Source organism: Xyrauchen texanus, chromosome 21 (assembly GCF_025860055.1).
Source record: "Xyrauchen texanus isolate HMW12.3.18 chromosome 21, RBS_HiC_50CHRs, whole genome shotgun sequence".
NCBI lineage: Eukaryota > Metazoa > Chordata > Actinopteri > Cypriniformes > Catostomidae > Xyrauchen > Xyrauchen texanus.
The window spans coordinates 43,182,049-43,204,911 of record NC_068296.1 but is presented as its reverse complement, the minus strand read 5'-3'; the positions used below and the strand labels follow the sequence as shown (position 1 = coordinate 43,204,911).

General features: G+C 40.8%; 1 protein-coding gene across 2 annotated transcripts in view; it reads left to right on the top strand.

The window, feature by feature from the left end:
* LOC127661276 (chromodomain Y-like protein 2) overlaps window positions 1-22,863 on the top strand; it is a 92,264-nt gene that overhangs the window by 44,897 nt on the left and 24,504 nt on the right. For both annotated transcript variants that reach the window (XM_052151911.1, XM_052151910.1), the window contains exon 3: window positions 4,069-4,286. In XM_052151911.1, coding sequence (XP_052007871.1) covers window positions 4,069-4,286 — 218 coding nt within the window. The remainder of the gene's footprint in view (window positions 1-4,068; window positions 4,287-22,863) is intronic.

The following is a 22,863-nucleotide window of genomic DNA, read 5'->3' as shown; positions in this document are numbered from 1 at the left end:
AGGCTACTATTTAAATATATAGTCTGATGTGGCATCTGTGTGTGTTTTGAAGTTCAAGAGTCATGTCATGTGACCCTGATGTTTTGTCATTCTTATTAGTCTTGTCTTTTGATTGGTTCTTGTTTTATTGTCTTCATTAGTCTTGTTATAAAAGTTATATATATCCGATCGGGTGGAATGGTGCCATGCGGGAGTCGGATGTGTGAACAGCGAGCTCTGCACACTTTGCTAGTATTTAATTATTTTTGTGTCTTAAACCGGTGAGATTCGATACACCCTGCTACATAACTGTCCTAAGAAGTCAACATGTCAAAGAATTCAAAATCCTCAGACTCTGGCTTTATTAAAAGACACTTACATGCTCAAGCTTATACCCCAGACAGGGCCACAGACCAGAAACTCGGTTCGGACAGTGTAGCGGGAGAAATTCAATGTCAGCTGTCCAGCATGTCTGTAATACTGGCGAAGATCGTAGCGGGCTTGGAGGATCTTGTGGTAATACGTCAATCAATCAATTCCATGGAGGCAAAATTCTCTGAGTTGGTTTACAAGAATATCGGATGTTGAGAAATGGATTGATTATCTGAAGTCATCGGAGCGGGAATTAGCTGCTAACTCGCTAGTGACCAAAGTAGATTTAGAACATGTTTGGGAAAAGATGGAAGACCTTGAGAATTGTAATCATCCAATAAAGATTTTGTGTTACACAAGGAGAGGAGTACAGGAAGGCTTTCTTGGAAAACACAATGTTTTCTTGTTCCCAGAATTTGCAAATTCGACAAGAAAAATGTGATCAATTCAAGGAATGCAAGAAACTCTTACATCAACGGAAGATCGCTTTTGCACTGATGTTTCCGGACAAACTGAGAATAGATACTAAGGATGGCCGCAAAGTATGCCAACAGCAAGCATTGTCTTTCATAGAGTCAATGGGGTGAGTAAGTCATTTGGTGATTTTCATGTTGCTCCCAAGTGAACTGAACTCACTGAACATACACTTGACTGTCTGAGGAAGCTGGGCACCTTTTTGTGTTTGTTCTGCCTAGTAGCTGGAGATTGTTTTGTGGAATAACACTTCTTCGGGACAGATGTGGATGAATCTGCATGTGCCTTGTATTTATGCCTCCTATTGGCTGGAATTTATTTTACAGAGTATTTTCTGTTATGTAATTCTGTCTCACAAAATTTGTAGAGAAACACCAAACTTGAGCAATCTGACGGCAAAGTTGATACGGGGGCTCTCATAGGTATACATAGACTGTTTTAGAGGGATGGACACTGTTTGGTGCTTTCGTGCGCGGGTTTAATGCACACGTTTTTCTTTTTTCTGTTTGTTTGGTTCGGGGGGAAGTTTGGGGTTTCATTGTTGCACTATTGTTGGAGTGTGGTCTTTATAATTTTGTTTTTGACACAATTTACTTCCTAATGTCAAATGTCAAAATGTAAAATGTTGAGTGGATTGTCACTTGGAATGTAAATGGGTTGGGCCACCCCATAAAAGAAGGAAGGTTATTTCTTAAATGTAAGACATTTTATATTGTAATTCTTCAAGAAACACATCTTTCCCTTCTTCAAGAAACTATATCCTCCCAAAAATTTTGGAAGATATGTGGTGGGCATGTTTTCTTTAGTGCTGGCTCAAGTAAGAGCAGGGGAGTCATTACATTGATCAGTAAACATCTATAATTCTAATGTCTCAAGCAGATTAAAGATAATTTAGGAAGAATCATTATTGTTTTAGCAGGAATTCAGGGGAAAATTTTGATTTTGGGTAATATTTATGCACCTAACTCTGATGATCTGGGGTTTTCTATAAATCTTGAAGGGATATTGCAAGCCGCTGGCACCCCTTGTGATATAATATTGGGAGAAAACTTTAATCTTTTGATGGACTCAGACCATGATCATAGTGAAGCAAAAGTGTGTAAGCCCCCTAGAGCAATATTGACACTTCTCAGGATGTGTAAAAATCTTGGTCTTGCAGATATTTGGAGACTTTTGCACCAATCTGGTAGGGACAATATATCTTTTTCATCAGTCTATAAGATTTATTCTAGAATAGATTTTTTTTAAATATATCTAAGTCCCTCATTTCATCTGTTGTTGATTGCTCAGTTGGAAACATATTAGTCTCAGATCACACCCTGGTGTGTTTAGAGATTTTGCCACATGGAGAAAAAGAAATCATATAGCTAGCGCTTTAATGTATCCCTTTTGCAAAATCCTGATTTCCAACAAATGTTAAAGGCTGAAATCAATGTTTATATGGAGACCAACTGGTCCTCAGTATCCTCTATTGGCATGGATTGGGAGGCACTTAAAGGGTTGGTTCACCCCAAAATGTATCCCATAATTTACTCACCCTCAAGCCATCCTAGGTGTATATTTTGAAGCCCCAAAAAGCGCATCCATCCTTCAAAAAAGAAATCCATACAGCTCCAGGGGGTAATAAAGGCCTTCTGAAGAGAAGCAATGCGTTTTTGTAAGAAAAATGTCCATATTTATAACTTTATAAACTATAATTACTGGCTTCCAGTAACGGCCGTCCGCGCACTCTCAAGAGAGTTGAGTTCCGCCGTATGACGTAGGCATAGCATAAGCTCCGGTGAGAAGTGACAAACGTGGAAGGATAGAGCAAAACAAAACGGCAGTCACAAATTAGAAAACAACAATGATGATTTTTTAAGAAAAATGTCGGAAGTTTTCGATAGAAGAGAAGAGGAGATTGAGTTTTTTGCCTAGCCCTATTTGTTTGAACCGGAGTACACCAACCTGGAACTCCGGGAGATGGAGGAGGCTGCAGCAGCGGCACAAATAAAATAATCTGGTAGACGGAGAGTACGGGAGACATGGTGGTGCTCATGCAGGAAATGCGATGTAATGCCAACAGAGGCTGAGAGTGTTTGCTGCCATGAATGGACGATTGGAATGACTGGATAGATGCACGAACACACCATTTTAAGACTAATTCAAATCTAAAGTATAGCTAAAACAACTCTCTTCTTTTCAACATGTTCCTTTGCTGTAAACAACGTGCACTTCCGTGTTCGTCACTTATCACCGGTATTGATGGTACCGGGAGCTGGCTAATGATCAGACACTGACATCTCACTTGATTTCGAAAAGGGATTTGATATATATTGAGTGTATATGTATGTATATATATATATATCAGAGTTTCCGCTAGAAAAAAATGGTTTCGTTTTACGGACATTTTGATGATATGCCGGTCAAATATATCGCCTCTTAATTAGTCAAGTTGAGGAAAACTGGAGGCAGTCTATGTAACTTAAAAAATGACATAATCAGGCCGTATAGAATGCAACATATTATTATTAGCTTAATAATAATATTAAGCTAATAATAATATTAAGCTAATAAAGTATATATATATACTTTACCTTTTAAAATTTTAATACAATTTAAAACTTATAAAACAATCAATAATACATATTTCTTTAAATTAAATAAATTAATATGTTGGCACAATTATATTTTTGACTACAAAATTAATAGCAAACATTTAAGCATAAGCCTTCAGATCAAAATGTTTTTAAGATCATGAGAAACATTTCAGGCAAGTGACCCCAAATTTTGAACGGTAATGTGTGTGTGTGTGTGTATATATATATATATATATATATATATATATATATATATATATATATATATATATATATTATCTTTTTATTAAAAACATTTTCTGAGAGCATTGTTTATAATGCTTTATTGCAAACATGCTGCTTATGTGTACAGTGTGAATGTTCTAACTGGTTAAAATTGCCACCAAACTAAACGTACACCACTTACCATATGCACTGCTTATCTGTGTGACATAGCCCTTATCCTCATCAAGGCAATCTGATGAGAATAAATGTCATAAACTTCATAAATGCATATAGCTGAGAATAATCATCAGGATTTTATGGTCAACCTAAAAGAACTTAGATGGACAAGATGCCGCTTTGTGTCATTTTTATATCAGTACTGTTTATTTATGCATTATATGCTTAATCATTTTTCCAAGTTCTCATATTAATGTCCCTTTTTTCCCTCATGTCCAAACAGGGTCACCACTTCCTAACGGAGATGCACATTTGCACAGTACAGTCAAACGGAAGCTGACGGAGGACAAAGGCTACATCTTTGACAAGAGACTGAGGTACAATGTCAGACAGAACGAGACCAACTGCAGATTTCGGGACATTGTAGTCAGGAAGGAAGAGGGTTTTACACATGTGCTGCTATCGAGCCAAACATCAGACAACAATGCATTAACCCCAGAGGTATGTCAACATGAGATTTTGCTCAGAGGAAATATTTTGCAAACTTTTATCAAAACATTTTATTGCTTTTCTCACCACATTCTATTGTTATCATAAAATAATTTCACAATGGTTGACAAATGTGAAGACTTTGAAAACCCCTGGTCTATGCTGATAATCAAGTTGGTCAATAGCAACGTACCTAAATAGTAACCCTGGCAGTTAAGGGTAACTCTATCATCGCCTTGAGTACTAAGGTTTGTTAGAGACCAGACCAGCACAAGAGCATGTACTAAGTATGTTCAAGGGGACCTCGCGTTGTCAATGCTTTGGCCATTCACTTGCGTCTGTGTACTTGCGTGAAGAATAGGGCATTAACATTTGAAAATGTTAAATGTTATCCTGGATTATCTTGTTTCATGTTTAACACTCTTCATACTTTTCCTTGGGTAAGGAATTAATCTTGGTTATTTTATGTTTCGAAGTTTCACACTGTATATTTAGGCTTTAAACCCTCTTAAGGGCTTTTCACAATATGCTTAGCTCCGGATTATCCTATTTTTAAACCCCACATTTAACCCCGGGTAAATAATTTTGAAATGGGATTACCACCAATTTTAGGAGTAGTATCGCATTTGCGGGCAATGCAATGCAGTGCCAAAGGAAAAAGTAGCAAAACCTAATCCTAACTCTAACCCTACCCTTACTCCTAAATCTACCTATACCTCAACCTCAGTAGCAGCAAATGTGGGAATTTTGCAGAACAACACGTAGTTACACAGTAAATACATAGTCTTGTATTCATTTAATGTTAGTACATAGTAGTTAATGCCACCTAATATAAAATGTGACTGAAAGATGTTTGGCAAAAACAGCCAATCGTATAATGCTTCGGTGCTTACCTTCTTTAAAATTCATGCACTTTATACAGTTGCATGAACTGTACACCGCTGAGTAAAACATTATGACCACCTGCCTAATATGCTGTTGACCTTCGAGTGCTGCCAAAACAGCACCGACCCACCGAGGCATGGACTCTACAAAACCCAGACCCTTCAAATCTTGTAAGTTGTGAGGTTGAGCCGTTGTGGATCTGAGTTTTTGGTCCAGCACATCCCACAGAGGCTCAATCGAATTGAGATCAGGGGAATTTGGTGGCCTGGACAATACCTTGAACTCTTCATCATGTTCCTCTCGTGCCCATTGTAGGCGCTTTTGATCGTGTACAGGGGTCATCATGGACACTCTGATCGGTCTGCGTCTATGCAGCCCCATACGCAGCAGGGTGCGATGCACTGTGTGTTATGACACATTCCTCCTGTAACCATCCTTAACATTTTCTGTGACTTGTGCCACAGTAGACCTTGTGTTGGTTCGGACGGGGTAGCCTTCGTTGCCCTCACGCATCAATGAGCCTTCAGCGCCCAACACCCTGGCGCAGGTTTTTGGTTTATCACTCCTCGGACCACTCACCACTGCTGACCATGTGCACCCCACAAGCCTTTGCCATTTCAGAGATGCTCTGACCCAGTCATCTGATTATAACAATTTTACCCTTTTCAAAGTCACTCAGGTCTTTACTTCTGCACATTTCTCCTGCAATCAGCACTTGGACTATGAGAACTGATTGTTCACTTACAATCTAATCTACCCAGACCTTGACATGTGTCCTTGTTAGGAGGTATCAACATTATTTGCTTCACTTGTGAGTGGTCTTTATGTTTTGAATGTGTCCTGTAGGGAATAAAGGAAATGCGACATTTAGAGTGAATTTAGGGTCTTGAAATATGTGAGTTATGAGCTAAATTGTCCTTATTGTACCTTATTAAGTAATGAAATGTATAACGGAATTTGTCGCGTTCGACAACCATTATAAATTAGATAAATAACAAATAACTAGATTATTGTCTTAACAGATTCTCCACCATTGAAATCATAATACAATGTCTCATTGTATCCGCTCACAATTTCTACTGTAAGGAATTAGCTTTAATAAGTGAATTATGATTAATTCACTTATTGGAGTGATATTATTCTCATGCCTTATTGAAAATAATATCACACGTTTTTAGGTACAGCTTAGAAGAGAAATCCTTTAGAAACAGGGATGAGATTATTTATCAAAATATACCACAGTCATTCATCTTTGAATAGAGACAAACTTTATTACTATTCTAAACATAAATCTAATCTAACACATATATAATGGAGACAGGTTGATGAAAAGTGACAGAATGTGAAATAAAAGATCTATACAGTGAAAATGAACTTATTGTATCTGTTGACAATACCTGAAGAATAATTTATCCTTCTTTGAGTCTACATCGATTTACTTTCGGATTACCCAAATTATTTAATTAATACACCAGCACTTTGAGCACAATATTGGAGATGTACTTGCATGTCTTTATGGTGTTTCCTTGCAATCTTTGTGTTGCTTGGTTCTTGGCGCTTGGTCAAAAGTTCGTTCTGTCGATGTTTTGACCTCTGTATGATCAAATTTATTGTCTGTATGAATGATGATTTTGGTTTTGAAGTGAGGCCTTCTCAATCCTTCTCGGGATGTTGAGTCCCGAGCTCCCTTGGGCCTCACATGGCATGTACCTGGCAGTCAGCGGAGCGACCAGCATGTGCAGGCAGAAGAGCGAGGAGCCCCAGAACCAAGAGGATGAAGAGGCAAGAGGAGAAGAGAGCGTGTTCTTCCTTTTTGGAAATGTCTGATCTGAAATTGGCCACATCCCCAAAGGTGTCCTGTGCCAATCAGAAGTGACTTTTCAGAGTCACATGGTCAACTGGGCTGTCTTTTCCGACAGTTGAGTTATGGTCCTTTGTTTCAGACTCTTAAAAATTTCCCACTCAAAAACAGTACATATTTAATCATGAGCTTTTATATCTTGAGAATGGTACAAGAGTCATGATTTTCGTTGTCATCAGCTTTCTCTGCATACGCCAGCGAACGCTTGCATACTAAACATGACATTTTTTCATGGCTGTTATACGTGTAGGTAACAAAACATGAAAATCCCTGGTTACAAAATCATATTGATTTTACACATCATTGCATTTTATCAAGTTAAGCCTTATAGTTACCATTCTTAGTAAAATGAGATGAATCATACAAAATTCAAGATTATATTTATCAATTATAGGTGATTGCACATAACTACACACATTTTAAAGAGGCCCATCATTCTATAATCATTCATTTGTTAGGTACAAACGTTACCATAGTTCAAAGTGATTTTCAGCATTGATGAAATTTCTTAGAGTTGTGCAAATCTGACGGTCCTTGTAACCTTACACAGAACAGCCTGATTTAACTGTGTGGGGGTTCCGGCTGAATGCCTGTAATTTATGACGTTGACACATTCCAAACTGAAAGGCTGTAAATGCTGGTCCGAATCTGTCAGATTGACCATCGGGTTCTTGGTCACCTCCCTGACTAAGGCCCTTCTCCCCCGATCACTCAGTTTGGCCGGGCGGCCAGCTCTAGGAAGAGTCCTGGTGGTTCCAAACTTCTTCCTTTTACGGATGATTGAGGCCACTGTTATATATGTGTTATATATGTCCTGGAGGGAGGGAAGCTCACCTCCGATGATGTGTCTGGCAGTTCGCACCACCCTTTGCAGGGCTTTGCGGTTGTTGGCGGTGCTATTGCCGTACCAGGCGGCGATGTAGAGAGCATCCTGACTGGCTGCAGTGCTGGTGTAGAACCGTGTGAGGATGTGGTTGTTCATTCCAAACTTCCTCAGCCATCTCTGGAAGAAGAGGCACTCGTGAGCCTTCTTCACAACGGCCTCAGTGTGGACGGACCATGTGAGTTCCTCAGTGATGTGGACACCGAGGAACTTGAAACTGCTGACTCTCTCCACCGGTGCTCCATGAATGGTGATGGGGCTGTGTTCTTTGTCTTTCCTCCTGAAGTCCATCACAAGCTCCTTGGTTTTACTGATGTTGAGGGAGAGGTTGTGCTCCTGACACCAGCGTGTTTCATCGTTGTCAGTGATCAGACCTACCACCGTCATATCGTCAGCAAACTTAATGATGGCATTGGAGCTATGTGTTGTCACATAGTTATGTGTGTACAGGGAATACAGGAGTGGGCTTAGAACACAGCCGCTGCGGGGCTCCAGTGTTGAGGGTCAGTAATGAGGAGACGTTGCTGCCCATTCTAACCACCTGACGTCTGCCTGACAGGAAATCCAGGATCCAGCTGCACAGCGGGCTTTTTAAGCCCAGAGCCTGGAGTTTCTCATCAAGCTTGGAGGGCACTATGGTGTTGAATGCTTAGCTTTAGTCTACAAACAGCACACTCTCACATATGTGTTCCTTTTTTCCAGGTGGGAGAGAGCAGTGTGTATTGTAGATGCAATGGCATCATCAGTGGAGCAGTTGTTGTGGTAGGCAAACTGCAATGGGTCCAAAGACGTGGGCAGCACAGAGCAGATGTGATCTCTGATTAGCCTCTCAAAGCATTTGCTGATGATCAGAGCAACAGGGCGCCAGTCATTTAAGCAAGTGATTTTGGTTTGCTTCGGTACAGGCACAATGGTTGACGTTTTGAAACATGTGGGGACTACAGACAGGGAGAGGGACAGGTTGAAAATGTCCGTAAAAACACCAGCCAGTTGGTTCGCGTACGCTCTGATGATGTGGCCCGGAATGCCGTCTGGACCCGCGGCTTTACGGATGCTCACCAGTCGGAAGGATCGGGTTACATCCACAACAGAGACTGAGAGTGAACCAACCTCTGAAGCGTCGGTCGCGAGTGCTCTCTCCGCGAGGGTGGTGTTATTGTCCTCGAAACAAGCATAAAATGTAATAAGCTCATCCGGGAGAGAGGCAGCGGTGTTCACGGCGGAGTTTTTATTCCCTTTGTAGTCTGTGATGATGTTAATTCCCTGCCATATACTTCTAGAGTCAGTGGTGTTGAACTGTCCTTCAATTTTGTGCCTGTACTGGCATTTGGCTGCACTGATAGAGATACGGTGGTCATAACTGGCTTGTTTATGCTCCTCCGCGTTCCCGGAATTAAAAGCGGAGGTCCGCGCATTAAGTGCCGTGCGAACATCGCTGTTAACCCATGGTTTCTGTTTGGGGTAGCGTATTGTTTTGGTTGGCACAATGTCCTCTACGCACTTCCTGATGAAACAAGTTACGCTATCAGCGTAAGCCTCGATGTCATCATCAGAGGCGGACCGGAACATCTCCCAGTCAGCGTGATCAAAACAGTCTTGTAGCGCAGAGTCTGATTGGTCCGACCAGCACTGGAACGTTCTGAGGGTGGGTGCTTCCCATTTCAGTTTCTGCCTGTAAGCGGACAGAAGCAGAATGGAAGAGTGGTCTGATTTGCCAAATGGTGGGTGGGAGAGGGATTTGTAGCCATCCTGGAAAGGAGAATAGCAAAGGTCCAAAACCCGGTCCCCTCGTGTGTTGAAGCTGATGTGTTGGTGGTATTTTGGTGCGATTGTTTTAAAGTTGGCTTTGTTAAAGTCCCCGGTAACAACGAACGCGGCCTCAGGGTGTGCGGTTTGCTGCTCACTTATACTCCCATACAGTTCCTTGAGTGTCCGGTCTGTGTCGGCTTGTTGGGGGGATGTACACAGCTGTGATAATGACCGCTGTGAATTCCCTCGGGAGCCAGAATGGTCGACACAGAAGCGTGAGAAATTCCAGATCAGGGGAGCAGAAAGACTTGATAAAATGTACGTTCCTCTTATTACCCCATGAATTGTTGATCATAAAACATACACCACCATCTCTGCTTTTACCAGAGAGGTCTTTCGCTCTGTCCGCTCTGTGCACGGAGAACCCTGCGGGTTCGATGGACGAGTCTGGAATCTCCGCAGACAACCAGGTTTCTGTAAAGCAAATAATGCAGCAGTCCCTCATCTCTCGTTGCAAAGAGATCCGCGCTCTCAGCTCGCAGAGCTTGTTGTCCAGAGACTGAACATTTGCCAGTAGTATACTGGGTAGCGGGGGTCTATTTGCGCAACGTCTTACTCTGATGAGAATGCCGGCTCTTTTTCCCCTTTTCCTTCTGTGTTTCCGCGGCCAGGCAGCCCAGAGAAAGGGCTCCGCTGGGGTGTTTGTAAACAGCGGGTCGGCATTGAGGAATTTGAAGTCCGGTTTACGGTGTGTAATTCTAGAACCAATGTCCAAAAGCGTATATTGTATATATATATATATATATATATATATATATATATATATATATATATATATATATATATACAATAAGGCAGATAACATCCAAGACTAAAACCTGTAAACAAAACAAACAATAAACTGCAGTGTTGTGTCAGAGCTCGCAACGCAGCAGCCATACACGGCGCCATCTTGCAGATCCCCTTGCTACAGGCCTTTCTTGAGATTCGCCTTCAAGGGGACTGCATTTCAGTTCAAGGTCCTATCTTTCAGGTTTTCCTTGGCCTTCGCATATCTATGAAATGAATAGATGTGGTGTTCACTCTGCTGAAGCCAAGCAGCATGCGCATTACCTCAACAATTGGCAAATGATGGTTCAATCGAAGGTACAAGAGTGCAAGTACAGGAAAATATACCAATTGCTAGCGCCTTGGGGCCTCAAGAACAACTGAACAGGCAGTGTGTGAGTGCCCAGTCAGTAAGTTTCATTTTTAGGAATAAAACTTGACTGTTACCATGTTAGATGAGCAAAAAATTGGCACTTGAATGCATACAGCCACCTCGTTGTGGGGGTCCTGGCCTTTATCACCCTCTGCGACAACCCTGTTGTGTCAGATGCGCCTTTCAAGGGCTAGACTTGCGGTCTCCACAGCTCTGGTTGAGGATGCCAGATCTTGCCCTAATTTTGCAAGAGCAGATCCAACCTCAAAGGAATTTTCCATGGGGGAGCATCCACCATTGGTGACCAGTAGCTGTTAGGCCCTTTGGTGCAACAAGTATCATTGTTTCCTTTTATTCCCATATCTTGCACAATTATTGATGTAGCAAGCTGATAGGGGAAACGCATCTCTGGAGCGAGTCATGACACATCTGTTTATCTGAACAGCAGAGCAGGTTGACTCTAATGTCAGGATGCAAAAGGACAGGGGAATGGTGACTCCACCCTCAATCAGCTGTTTGACAGCAAGCTGAGGCTTGAGGCACTAGCAGTAATTAACAAGGAATGTGCTGCTTTTTGTTTTGGCATCAGTCGAACAAATTTGGGAACTTCAGGCCCTTTTGGCCAATAGCTCCTTTGTAGAGTTTGGACCAGGTCCATCATAGACCATTCTTAAGCCCAGGGAAGATTATGTGGCCACAATTCTGGCAACCTCTTTTAGGGCTTATGTTTTTACCCTACAAATATCCTCTCCTCCACCCTTGAGTTTGATGATGCTGAGTCTTCTCATGTTCTGCCCAGTGAAGGCATTACACATGTACAGTGACCAAACAAGTCAAGTCAGGTAGGAGCTCCTTTAGCATCAGGTTCTGATGCAGCATCTTGTTCGCTCCTTTCAGGGAACCAGAGTTACGCATTAACCAAGACGTTTTATGGTATGCTATGGCAGTTTTGTATTTTATTTTTTTTGTATTATTCACTTCTGTGTATGTATGTTTAAGAACAAATAATTTTAGGAGAGAGCTACACAATTGTGGTCTTTTGCTTTATTGGTGAAGCCAAGTAACAGATTTAAAGGTCTAAAAGAATAAAATCATCATGGATAATGCATACAGTTATAGGTCTATTAAAAGGATATCGTTAAAAACAAAACAAAAACTTGCACAGTGAACGTCATGTGTAGAGATGCACCGATTGTGAAATTCTAGGCCGATACTGATACAGATGTTTAAAATAACAATTTGCCCGATATCCGATACCAATTTAAAAAAATATAATAATTTTGTTGTTGTTATTTAATCCCCCTTTTGTGCCAGTTAAACAAAGAAATCTTCATTATAAAAAATAAATGAGCTGTTTTTAAGTATTTCAGCACTGCATTACACTATCTTTGAATGAGCAGAAATTCAATCATACAAATTTATAAAACAATGTTTAAAATAACCTTTTTTCACATGACAAAGATTCGTTCTTTTTGGTCGTAATTATACACAGCCGGTCCTTTATCAGGCTAATTAAGCCTCCGAGAGGGATGAAGGCCGATTGCGGATGGTGGTGCGACAAGAGAGAAATTGTTTACAGACATGTCCGTCATGTGTGTGTTTGTCTTTTGTTTAAGTTAATCATTAAAATATTGTTTATATCGCCAGGCCGGTTCTCGCAGCATCCTTTCCACTGAACTGCATTACAGTCATATTTATTACCGTCAAGCTCAAAAAATGACAAAAAAGAACCTAAAAAACACAAGTTAAGTAGTTCATATGACTCGTGCATTTTATTCAAAGCCACTTGAAGACGTGTGATAGCTCTGTGAATCACAAAAGGCTGTCAGTGAATGGCGCTGCTCTGTTGACACACATTTGCGGCTATTTTTAGCCTTCATGCGGTGTGCAATATTTGAGCGCTACTCACAAATATCATCTCAGATGTAGATGCTCAAATGTTCGGTTCACTTATAATATGCATTTAGAACGGCACCGGAGCTGCATTTTTAACAACATTTGAATAAGAAGTGAATTAAACTACTGTGAACTTGCCTACAAACAGACACACTTACAGGAATTCCTGGAGAGTTCAGAATGTCAAAATAAAAGCATGAGGGTTTAAAAGTTATAGGTGCACGATTGAGATATATTACTATATATTGCTATTATAATATATTATTATTATTATTATTATCATTTGTTTACAAATTATTTTGTAAACAAATGATAAATTGTCAAAGTTGAATGGGTTCCAAATAACTGTGTGAAAGAAAAGTGAGCCGATATCTTACAATTAAATTGAACAAAAAAAGAGATCTGAATCCTTTAAAGTCCAGATACTAGTTGAAAAAAATTTGCAAAAAAAAACGGCTTCTTTTCTGCTGATGACTTATACTGGAATTACTGTTAATTTTGCTGTTAGTTTTTCTTAATAAGCTATAAATTTCGGTTGGCACTAAAAATCGGATCCACACAATAATGTAAAGATATTATAAACTGATTATGCAAAAAAACAACGCTGGCTTCGGATCGGGATCGGTGATACTGAGATTTCCAATATCAGAATCGGATCAGAAGGGAAAAAGTGGTATCGGTGTATCCCTAGTTTTTAGACTGCTATACATCTGCCTACTCAATGAGAAGAATTTTTTGGTACATAGCCCAACAATTAAACATTTGTGAAACATAAATGTAATTCAATTTAAATGTAAAAGTGATTATAAAAGCAATAAAATATAAAATAAAATATATAAGATTAATAAATACAAACAAAAATAGGGCCATCTTTCAGCTCTTGTGTTTTTCCTACAGAATACAAAGTTCTTGTGTTTCCATTAAGCACAAACTTACAGTTGGTTGAAACATGGGGCTGAAAATGGGCCTTTCAACAAAACAAAAATTGGCCTCTTATACAGTGGGCCCCCTCTTCTGTATATTAATGATCAAATAAAATCACTGGTACCTTATAGCCTACTTCTTAGTAAGATGCATGTTTTTCTTTACAATGATAAGTATCTCTGTCTTGTCGCAGCTCAGTCTATTTCTCTTCTCATCAAGATGTGAGACGCAGAGCTAAACAGACACTCACTGTCCGTGCTGGTACATGGAGCACATAGGTATTTGTGTGCCATTTGTGCCAGTGCTGGAAAATGGAGGTGATTATTTCTCCAGTATGCAACTGTGGTCTCATTTCTGGAGACGGGGGGCCTCTGCAAAGAAACCATCCAATTGCTGTGATGCCCTTGTCCTTGGCCTTTCTGATCCCTTTTCCTCCAGAATCTCCTCAAACATGTCATGCAAAATGGGCGTTGCCCCATCTTTTCGTGCCCTCTTGCTCTGTGTGTGTGTGATCAGCTCTCTCTCTACTGGCAGCAGGCCTATTCACTGCGCCTCAACTGTTGCTCATGTGCATTGTTTAACATCCTCATCAAAGTAGCGGTTCTTATATCTGGGATCCAGTGATGTTGCAATGCAGAAAATGGGATCAGACTTGATTTGATTGAATTGTTTGTTTACAGCTTCTAATAATGCAGTCTTTGTTGTTTTAACACCATGGTCTGTGTTAGCCTACTTGCTTAAAAGACATCTCAGGTTTTCAACGAATCCCCACTGGTGAGCAGTGAGGGTTGCGGGGAGGTCGTAGTCTGCAGTATATGTTGCAAGTGTTTACTTTTGATCCAGAAGGCTTTCCATCATGTAGAATGTACTATTCCACCGAGTGGCAACGTCTTGCTGTAGCCTTTTTGGTTTCATCCCCAACTGGATCTGCACAGCCTGCAGGTGTGAGTAGGCAAGGGGTGAGTGTTTAAAGTGCCCCACTATCTTTCTGCCTATTGCCACTACATCTGAGATGCTGCTATGGCTCAGCATGCCATCGTGGACAGCTAGCTGCAAGGTGTGTGCCATGCAGTCAAAACTAGCCAGACCACTATCCAACATAGCTTTTGCCATAATTCTGGCATTTTCTCTCGTGACATTACACACTATGGATTTGTCTATTTTCCATGTTTCAAAAATTTTCTCAAATGCCTTTGAGATAGCAGATGCGGAGTGGGAGCCTGTGAACTCCTAGGAGTGTAACTGCTTTTATCAAGTCAAAACCTTTGTCAATCCACTGTGCAGTGAAGCTAAGCATACTCACAGGGCTAGCATCCAAACTACATATATCAATTGTAAAACTAATGGCAGGGACGTCACTGGCCAGTAGCTCATGAATGTGTGTGGCAACAATGTTGTAGACTTCGGGAAGACAGATGTCTGCAAAATAATGACTGGGTAGTGTGTAACGGGGCTCCATATACTCCATCAGTTCTCGAAACCCCACGTCCACCACAACGGAGAAAGGTCGGTCATCTAATGCGATAAACTCCATCATCTTTTTAGTGATCTCTTTAGCTTTTGTGCTGTCCATGTGGAATTTTTTTCCCTTTCTCAAATGCTGTGGGTATCGACTGAGTCTTGCTGGTGGTGGTTTGTGCTTTCTTGGTGTCCAGTTCATCTCTCCGTTTTTTGTCAGCTTTCAGGTAATCGTTGTACACTTCTTCATGTCAGCTTTTCAAATGGGCAATGAGATTTGATGTGTTAAAATTCTTGCTTGTAGTATCTCCTCTTGAAATGTCGCCGTAACATGTCTTACAAACTGCATATTGTTGATGTTTTTCCGAGACTGTAAAATACTCCCACACCACCAACATTTTCTTGCACTCATTTGAAAACAAACCACACGTGAACATGGCACCCGTTGCCCTCTTACATTATGTCAGAGTCGTGTCCAGCCAGTGGCTGTGGGGGTCATATTATAGGAGCACCTGTTGGATCTTCTCTGAATCTGCAGCTGGGTAGGCAACTGTTGTCCAAGTCGACCGCAAATAACCAACACATATAAACAGATAATCATCGGCCACTGCCATCTGTGAATCACATCGTATTTGCAGATAGGTCGATGGCAGTCAACAAGGCCAATATCGGCCGATACCGATGTTTGGCCGATAAATTGGTGCATCCCTAGTTGTGTTATTTCTGCTCCAAATAGAACTGCAAACATTATAATAGTTTTTAAACAGGTTTCACAGAATACACCCATTGGTTGGACTGTACAAATCTGTCTGTATTGTTATTTATCTTTATTGCCATTTTGAATGTTACATATTATGATTGCCATTTATTTTGTCATTTTGCACATGTATCATTCTGAACATTCTATTCCATGTCTCTGGTCTACAATGATTACTTTGCACTGACATGCCAATTTGCACCTTACCATAATATTTACACATTATAGATGGACTATATTTCATTGGCTTTGTGCTTGTACTCTGCACAATGAGTCTCAGTTATGAGTTAATTCTAGTCTAATCTGATCTAATATAGTAGTTTGAGAGTGTAGGGAGACTGACTCCATTGTGTCATTCACAATACGTCATGAAAGTGAATGGTGACTGGGACTAACATTCTGCTTAAAATTGAGCCGAGGAAGGTGGCGCCGTAGGAGGCTCTAGAGGCGGAGGCCTGGGAGGCTCGAGAGGCTTGAGGGGCAGAGCCCTAGAAGGCTCAAGAGGCTTGAGGGGCGGAGCCCTAGAAGGTTCGAGAGGCTTGAGAGGTGGAGCTCTGGGAAGCGCGGAGGGCGGAGGGCTCGCTCACCGTGTCAGAATGGGAAAGAAATGTGATTTAAGCAATTTTGAGCGTGGCATGGTTGTTGGTGCCAGACGGGCCGGTCTGAATATTTCACAATCTGCTCAGTTACTGGGATTTTCACGCACAACCATTTCTAGGGTTTACAAAGAATGGTGTGAGGTCAGAGGAGAATGGGCTGACTGATTCAAGCTGATAGAAGAGCAACTTTGCCTGAAATAACCACTCGTTACAACCGAGGTATGCAGCAAAGCATTTGTGAAGCCACAACACGCACAACCTTGAGGCGGACTCATCTCCACTACAAATAGGAAAAAGAGGCTACAATTTGCAAGAGCTCACCAAAATTGGACAGTTGAAGACTGGAAAAATGTTGCCTGGACTGATGAGTCTCGATTTCTGTTGAGACATTCAGATGGTAGAGTCAGAATTTGGCGTAAACAGAATGAGAACATGGATCCATCATGCCTTGTTACCACTGTGCAGGCTGCTGGTGGTGGTGTAATGGTGTGGGGGATGTTTTCTTGGCACACTTTAGGCCCCTTAGTGCCAATTGGGCATCGTTTAAATGCCACGGCCTACCTGAGCATTGTTTCTGACCATGTCCATCCCTTTATGGCCACCATGTACCCATCCTCTGATGGCTACTTCCAGCAGGATAATGCACCATGTCACAAAGCTCGAATCATTTCAAATTGGTTTCTTGAACATGACAATGAGTTCACTGTACTAAAATGGCCCCCACAGTCACCAGATCTCAACCCAATAGAGCATCTTTGGGATGTGGTGGAACGGGAGCTTCGTGTCCTGGATGTGCATCCCACAAATCTTCATCAACTGCAAGATGCTATCCTATCAATATGGGCCAACATTTCTAAAGAATGCTTTCAGCACCTTGTTGAATCAATGCCACGTAGAATTAAGGCAGTTCTGAAGGTGAAAGTGGGTCAAACACAGTATTAGTATGGTGTTCCTAATAATCCTTTAGGTGAGTGTATGTGCTTTACAGATATAAATTAATAAATACATCATATTAACCTCAGCCGTTCTGCTATTTATACATGTGCTTTTAAGACAAGAGTTCTGTGGGTTTTCAATCAACCGTTTAGTCATGCTGTCATGCAGCTTTTGCCCATGTGTAGTTTTTTCACAAGATGGATCAAAGATTTAGTCACTGAGTTAAAGATTGAATTATTGGCTGAGAGAACAGACGGTTTTGATGTGTAATATACAGTAGGGAGATATCAGGCCTAATCTGTGAATTAACAATGTGTATATGAAATCAGACAACCCAAACAAGACCAACACTGACTGATATACAAAGAACAAAAACATAAGTACCTGTATTGTCCAGAAATGAGACATGAAACAGGTGTTTTATGAGGTTCAAGTAGACTGTTTCAAATATTTATCTTCACCTGCAGCTCTGATATAATATCCTAACAGCCATACTGATCTTGCTTCTTTTCATATCAAAAGCCATTATCATGTCCAATTATTGTTCACGTTTTGAAATGTTACCTAAATAAATGTATACTTATATTTTGGCTATTGAGCAGCTTGTGATTTCCAGACACGTGTATAACTGGGGTTTAACAAAGTTTATTAGATCTCATTCGGTGCTTCATCTCTAAAAGTGAATTAATGAGAGAAAATGTGTTTGTTTTTTTACAGTGGGAATAAAACTAGCGTTCTGTCCCTTTACGAGAGCACATGCATGTTAAAAAGTCTACGCTGCACGTAGAGAGATGATGATGAGACATTATGCACGGAGAGACATGGATGTTCAGTCCTATAGAAAGAAACTGTTGATTCTTGTGTTCCAATGTGTGGATTACTCATTTTCACCAACATGTAAAAATGAAAAATGTGGGATTTTGTGCACTGTGAACATGGAATGTGTGGGGATACTTAAAATGTTGCAAAAGATGTTAAATCCTCTACGAACTTTATTAAGTGGGTTTTTTACACATCGGTAATATCTGCTGCTGAGACACTTTGTGTATACATGATCTTGTGTGTGCACACGACTGTGCCTTGGCGTGTCCAGTATATTCTGCATTTGTGCATTCTCCATTGATCTCTATCATCAACAAGGTATTTCCATCCACAGAACTGCTGCTAACTGGATGTTAGATAGAAATACTCAAACCAGTCTGTCTGGAACCAACAATCATGCCACATTCAAAATCACTAAGATCCCATTTTTCCCCATTCTGATGGTTGATGTGAACATTAATTGAAGCTCCTTACCCATATCTGCATGATACGGGTCAGGAGCGTCAGTTAATACGGGTGCATTGCGCTGCTGACACACGATTGGCTGATTAGGGATCGCATGAATAAGTAGATGTACAGGTGTTCCTTATAAAGTGCTCAGTGAGTGTATGCATAAAGCCACTTAGAGTAAAAGTTTAGTCTTAAGTGTGTCAAAATTCTCAGAATGTCATCATTTTTGCTCTTATTCCTGGCCTTAAGAATAGGCGTCATTCATAAAGGTTCATTAGTGTTAAGACTTGGTCTTGGCTTCTAAATGATTTAAGAGTGCTGGAGATGCATCCTAACCTAGTTAAGAGTAGCATGATGCCTGTATTGTGTTGAAACCACAGAGTCTCCAGCAAAGAAAAAGTTTTAGACTAGATTTTTAGGGAAATTTTATTTCTAGTCAACATCATTTTTGAAGTGTATGCCATTTTTTCCATTTAATGAATACAATAAAACTCATTATTGTGTATATACAGCAATATTAAGCATTTGACTAATTTGATGGGCTACATGCCTAAGCTTTCAGAGGGCTACAACAACTAAACGATACAACCTTTATTATCACTTAAGCTACAAAAATCAATGATGAAAATAATCAACAATGAATTTCATTATGATAAGTTATAAGATATTTGTGCTCTTGCACAGAGAACCTCCTTCTCTGATGTCACTTTACAGAAGAGTAAATGCATTTCTGTGGGAAATAAAAGCCATAAAAACTGCGACAGAGCTGCATCTGAAAAGAGCCTAACCCTTCATATCAAACAAGCAGCCATTCCTTCTGCTGTTTAATGCAATTAAGATGTTTAACCCAGCACACAATTTACATTTTACTGATTTATACTTATCTATAAATATCATCATCTCAAAATCATACAAGTTTCCATTTCCATTCTGCAAAAACAACTTAACAGCAAGAAAGGGAATAAATGGCTTTCAACAGATTAATCTGTTATCAACATTTTTTTAATAATTTTTGGTACTAAATAATGAAGGAATGTCATAATTCTTGCTGGCTCATTATTGACTGATTCAGTGGTTGTGGGTGTCTGTTTTGGGTAGACATCACTGTAGTCCTTATTTCACAACACTTAAGCTTTAAACTTGGCTACAAGTTGCCTTTAGCCTATTTATAAAACGCTTTTACTCTTACATAAGTCCTACTTTTTGCTAAGAAATATTTCACACTTAAGTCATAGCTTAAGACTATTCCTTTTAGCATTACTAAGAAGTTATATACATACAGCCCTTGATTTTATTAGGCTTTACAAAGAGGCAGTTATTGAAGGATTGGGCAGTTAAGAACTATACCTAACAGAAAAAACACCTTTTAATTTCAATGGTCATTTGGTCCACCTCTTTGAACCATCCCTGCACTTGGTTGCAACATAAACATGTCCTGTGAGACCAAAGTCAATGCATGCAAAGCTTAAAAAATAGCTAGAGCACTCCACTTCGCTGCTGTCTTTGCTCTAAGTAAAGCTCTACTGTGAATCAGGCAGTAATAGTAGCGAAAACACACCCGCTGTGATGACTCACTCACTTTTCCAGAAAACTTATTTGCAGAGCAGCATGACAGAGGCCGATATGCAGCACTAAATGCCTGCACTCACGGCTGGGTCGCTCTGAGATGCTGCGTGAAATGTGGGAGGAAGAATTCTGATAAGCACTTAGCTAACAGGCTTAACTCTCACACGCTGTTCACTCTATTATGAGGTTAAAACAACACATCAGCTTGTCTTCATAGATGCTTGCAGAGCCCAACTCAGAGAAACTACTGCAGGAGTCCAGCCGGAGTGCTACTGTATGCTTTCTACTGTGCTGAGCTTTAAGAGCTTTGCTATGTTGCTGAATGAATTGTATGTGAAAAAAAACATCTATTTTGTTTTCTTAAAGTGTGTTTAGTTGGACGATGTGCAGCCTTATACACATACAGTGATGAGCCAAAACATTATGACCACTCATAGGTGAAGCGAATAATGTTGATCATCTCCTAACAAGGCCACGTGTCAAGGTCTGGGTAGATTAGATTGTAAGTGAACAATCAGTTCTCATAGTCAACGTGCTGACTGCAGGAGAAATGGGCAGGAGTAAAGACCTGAGCGACTTGGGTCAGAGCATCTCTGAACCAGCAAGGCTTATGAGATGCGTGGTGACAATCGACAGTGGTCCGAGGATGTCCAAATCACAAACCGTTGACAGAATGTTGGGCACCCAAGGCTCATCGATTCTAGAGGGCAATGAAGGCTGTCCTGTCTGGTTCAAACCGACAGAAGTTCTACTGTGGCACAACTCACAGAAAATGTTAATGGTGGTTACAGGAGGAATGTGTCACAACACACTACTGCATATTGGGCTGTGTAACCACAGACCAGTCAGAGTGCCCATGATGAACCCTGTCCACCGTCGAAAGTGCCTACAATGGGCACGCGAGCATCGGAACTGGACCTTGGAGGAGTGGAAGAAAGTCGCCTGGTCTGAGGAGTCAAGTTTTCTTTTACATCACTTTGACGGCTGTGTACGTGTGCAGTGTTTATCTGGAGAAGTGATGGCACCAGGATGCACTGTGGGAAGATGACAAGCCAGTGGATGGAGTGTGATGCTCTGGGCAATGTTCTGCTGGGAAACCCTGTGTCAGGCCATTCATGTGGACATCAGTTTGACACGTGCCATCTACCTAAACATCATTGCAGACCAGGTACACCCCTTCATGGCAATGGTATTCCCTGATGGCAGTGGCCTCTTTCAGCAGGATAATGCGCCCTGCCACACAGCACACAATGTTCGAGAATGGTTTTGAGGAACATGATGAAGAGTTTAAGGTGTTATCCTGGCTTCAAATTTCCCAGATCTCAATACGATTGAGCATCTGTGGGATGTGCTGTACCAACAAGTCCGATCCATGCTGCTCAACCTCACAACTTACAGGACTTGAAGGATCTGCTGCTAATGTCTTGGTGCCAGATACCACAGGACACCTTCATTGTTCTTATAGAGTCCATGCTTTGGCGGGTTGGCACTGTTTTGGTGGCATGCGGAGGACCAACAGCATATTAGGCAGGTGGTCAATGTTTTGGCTCATCGGTGTACATCTTTTGAAAGTTAAAGTATGTAATATTTTCATTGTTAAATACTTTTTCCTCGGTCTTCTCTCTTGTTCAAAAATCATTCTTTTGAACTTTTTTTTTTTTTCAGTGAGCCAGTTGAGTCAGTTCATCAAATCAGACTGAACAATCCACTTGTACCATTTCTTGAGTCAACAGTACACTGAACTATACTAAGGGGGGAATCTGTATGCTTCTAATGCATGTAGCCGAATAGCAGAAAGCTGAACAAACTAGAAAATGTTATACTTGATGGATGGTATGACAGTTTTATCAACACACAAATGATAGAGAGTTGGTTTTAATAAAAGGCATTTTAATATGATGGGATGATGGGAAGATATATATGTGATGATATGGGGAGAAGAGTGAAATTGGCAAAAGGCGAACTCGAACTCTGGTCGCTCCCCATTCAGAAAGTCAAGCGCCATACCAATGTCGCCACACCAGTTTTTAATTACTTGTGTCTCCATGCCTTTGCTTCAACGTGTATTTCACAATATTTTTCCAGATTTTTTCCAGATTCCATCTGACTATTGGCATGTACAGTATATAGCCGGTGCCATTTACTTAGTGGCTCAGTGGGTAGCACTGTTGATTCACTGCAAGCAGGTCCTCGGTACGAGTCCCGATCTCAGAGATTTGGACTGTGGCATGATTGTTGGTGTCAGATGGGCTGGTTTGAGTATTTCTGTAACTGTTGATCTTCTGGGATTTTCACACACAACAGTTTCTAGAATTTACTCAGAATAGTGCCAAAAACAGAAAAACATCCAGTGAGCTGCAGTTCTGTGTATGGAAATGCCTTGTTGATGAGAGAGGTCAACAGAGAAAGGCCAGACTGGTTCAAGATGACAGAAAGCCTATGGAACCTCAGATACCATTCTGTACAATTGTAGGGAGCAGAATAGCATCTCAGAATTGAGACGGATGGGCCACAACAGCAGAAGACCACATCAGGCACTTTTATAAGGTGCTTTGTGAGTGTACAGTATGGTAACATGACAAAAATATTCAGTTTCTTGGAT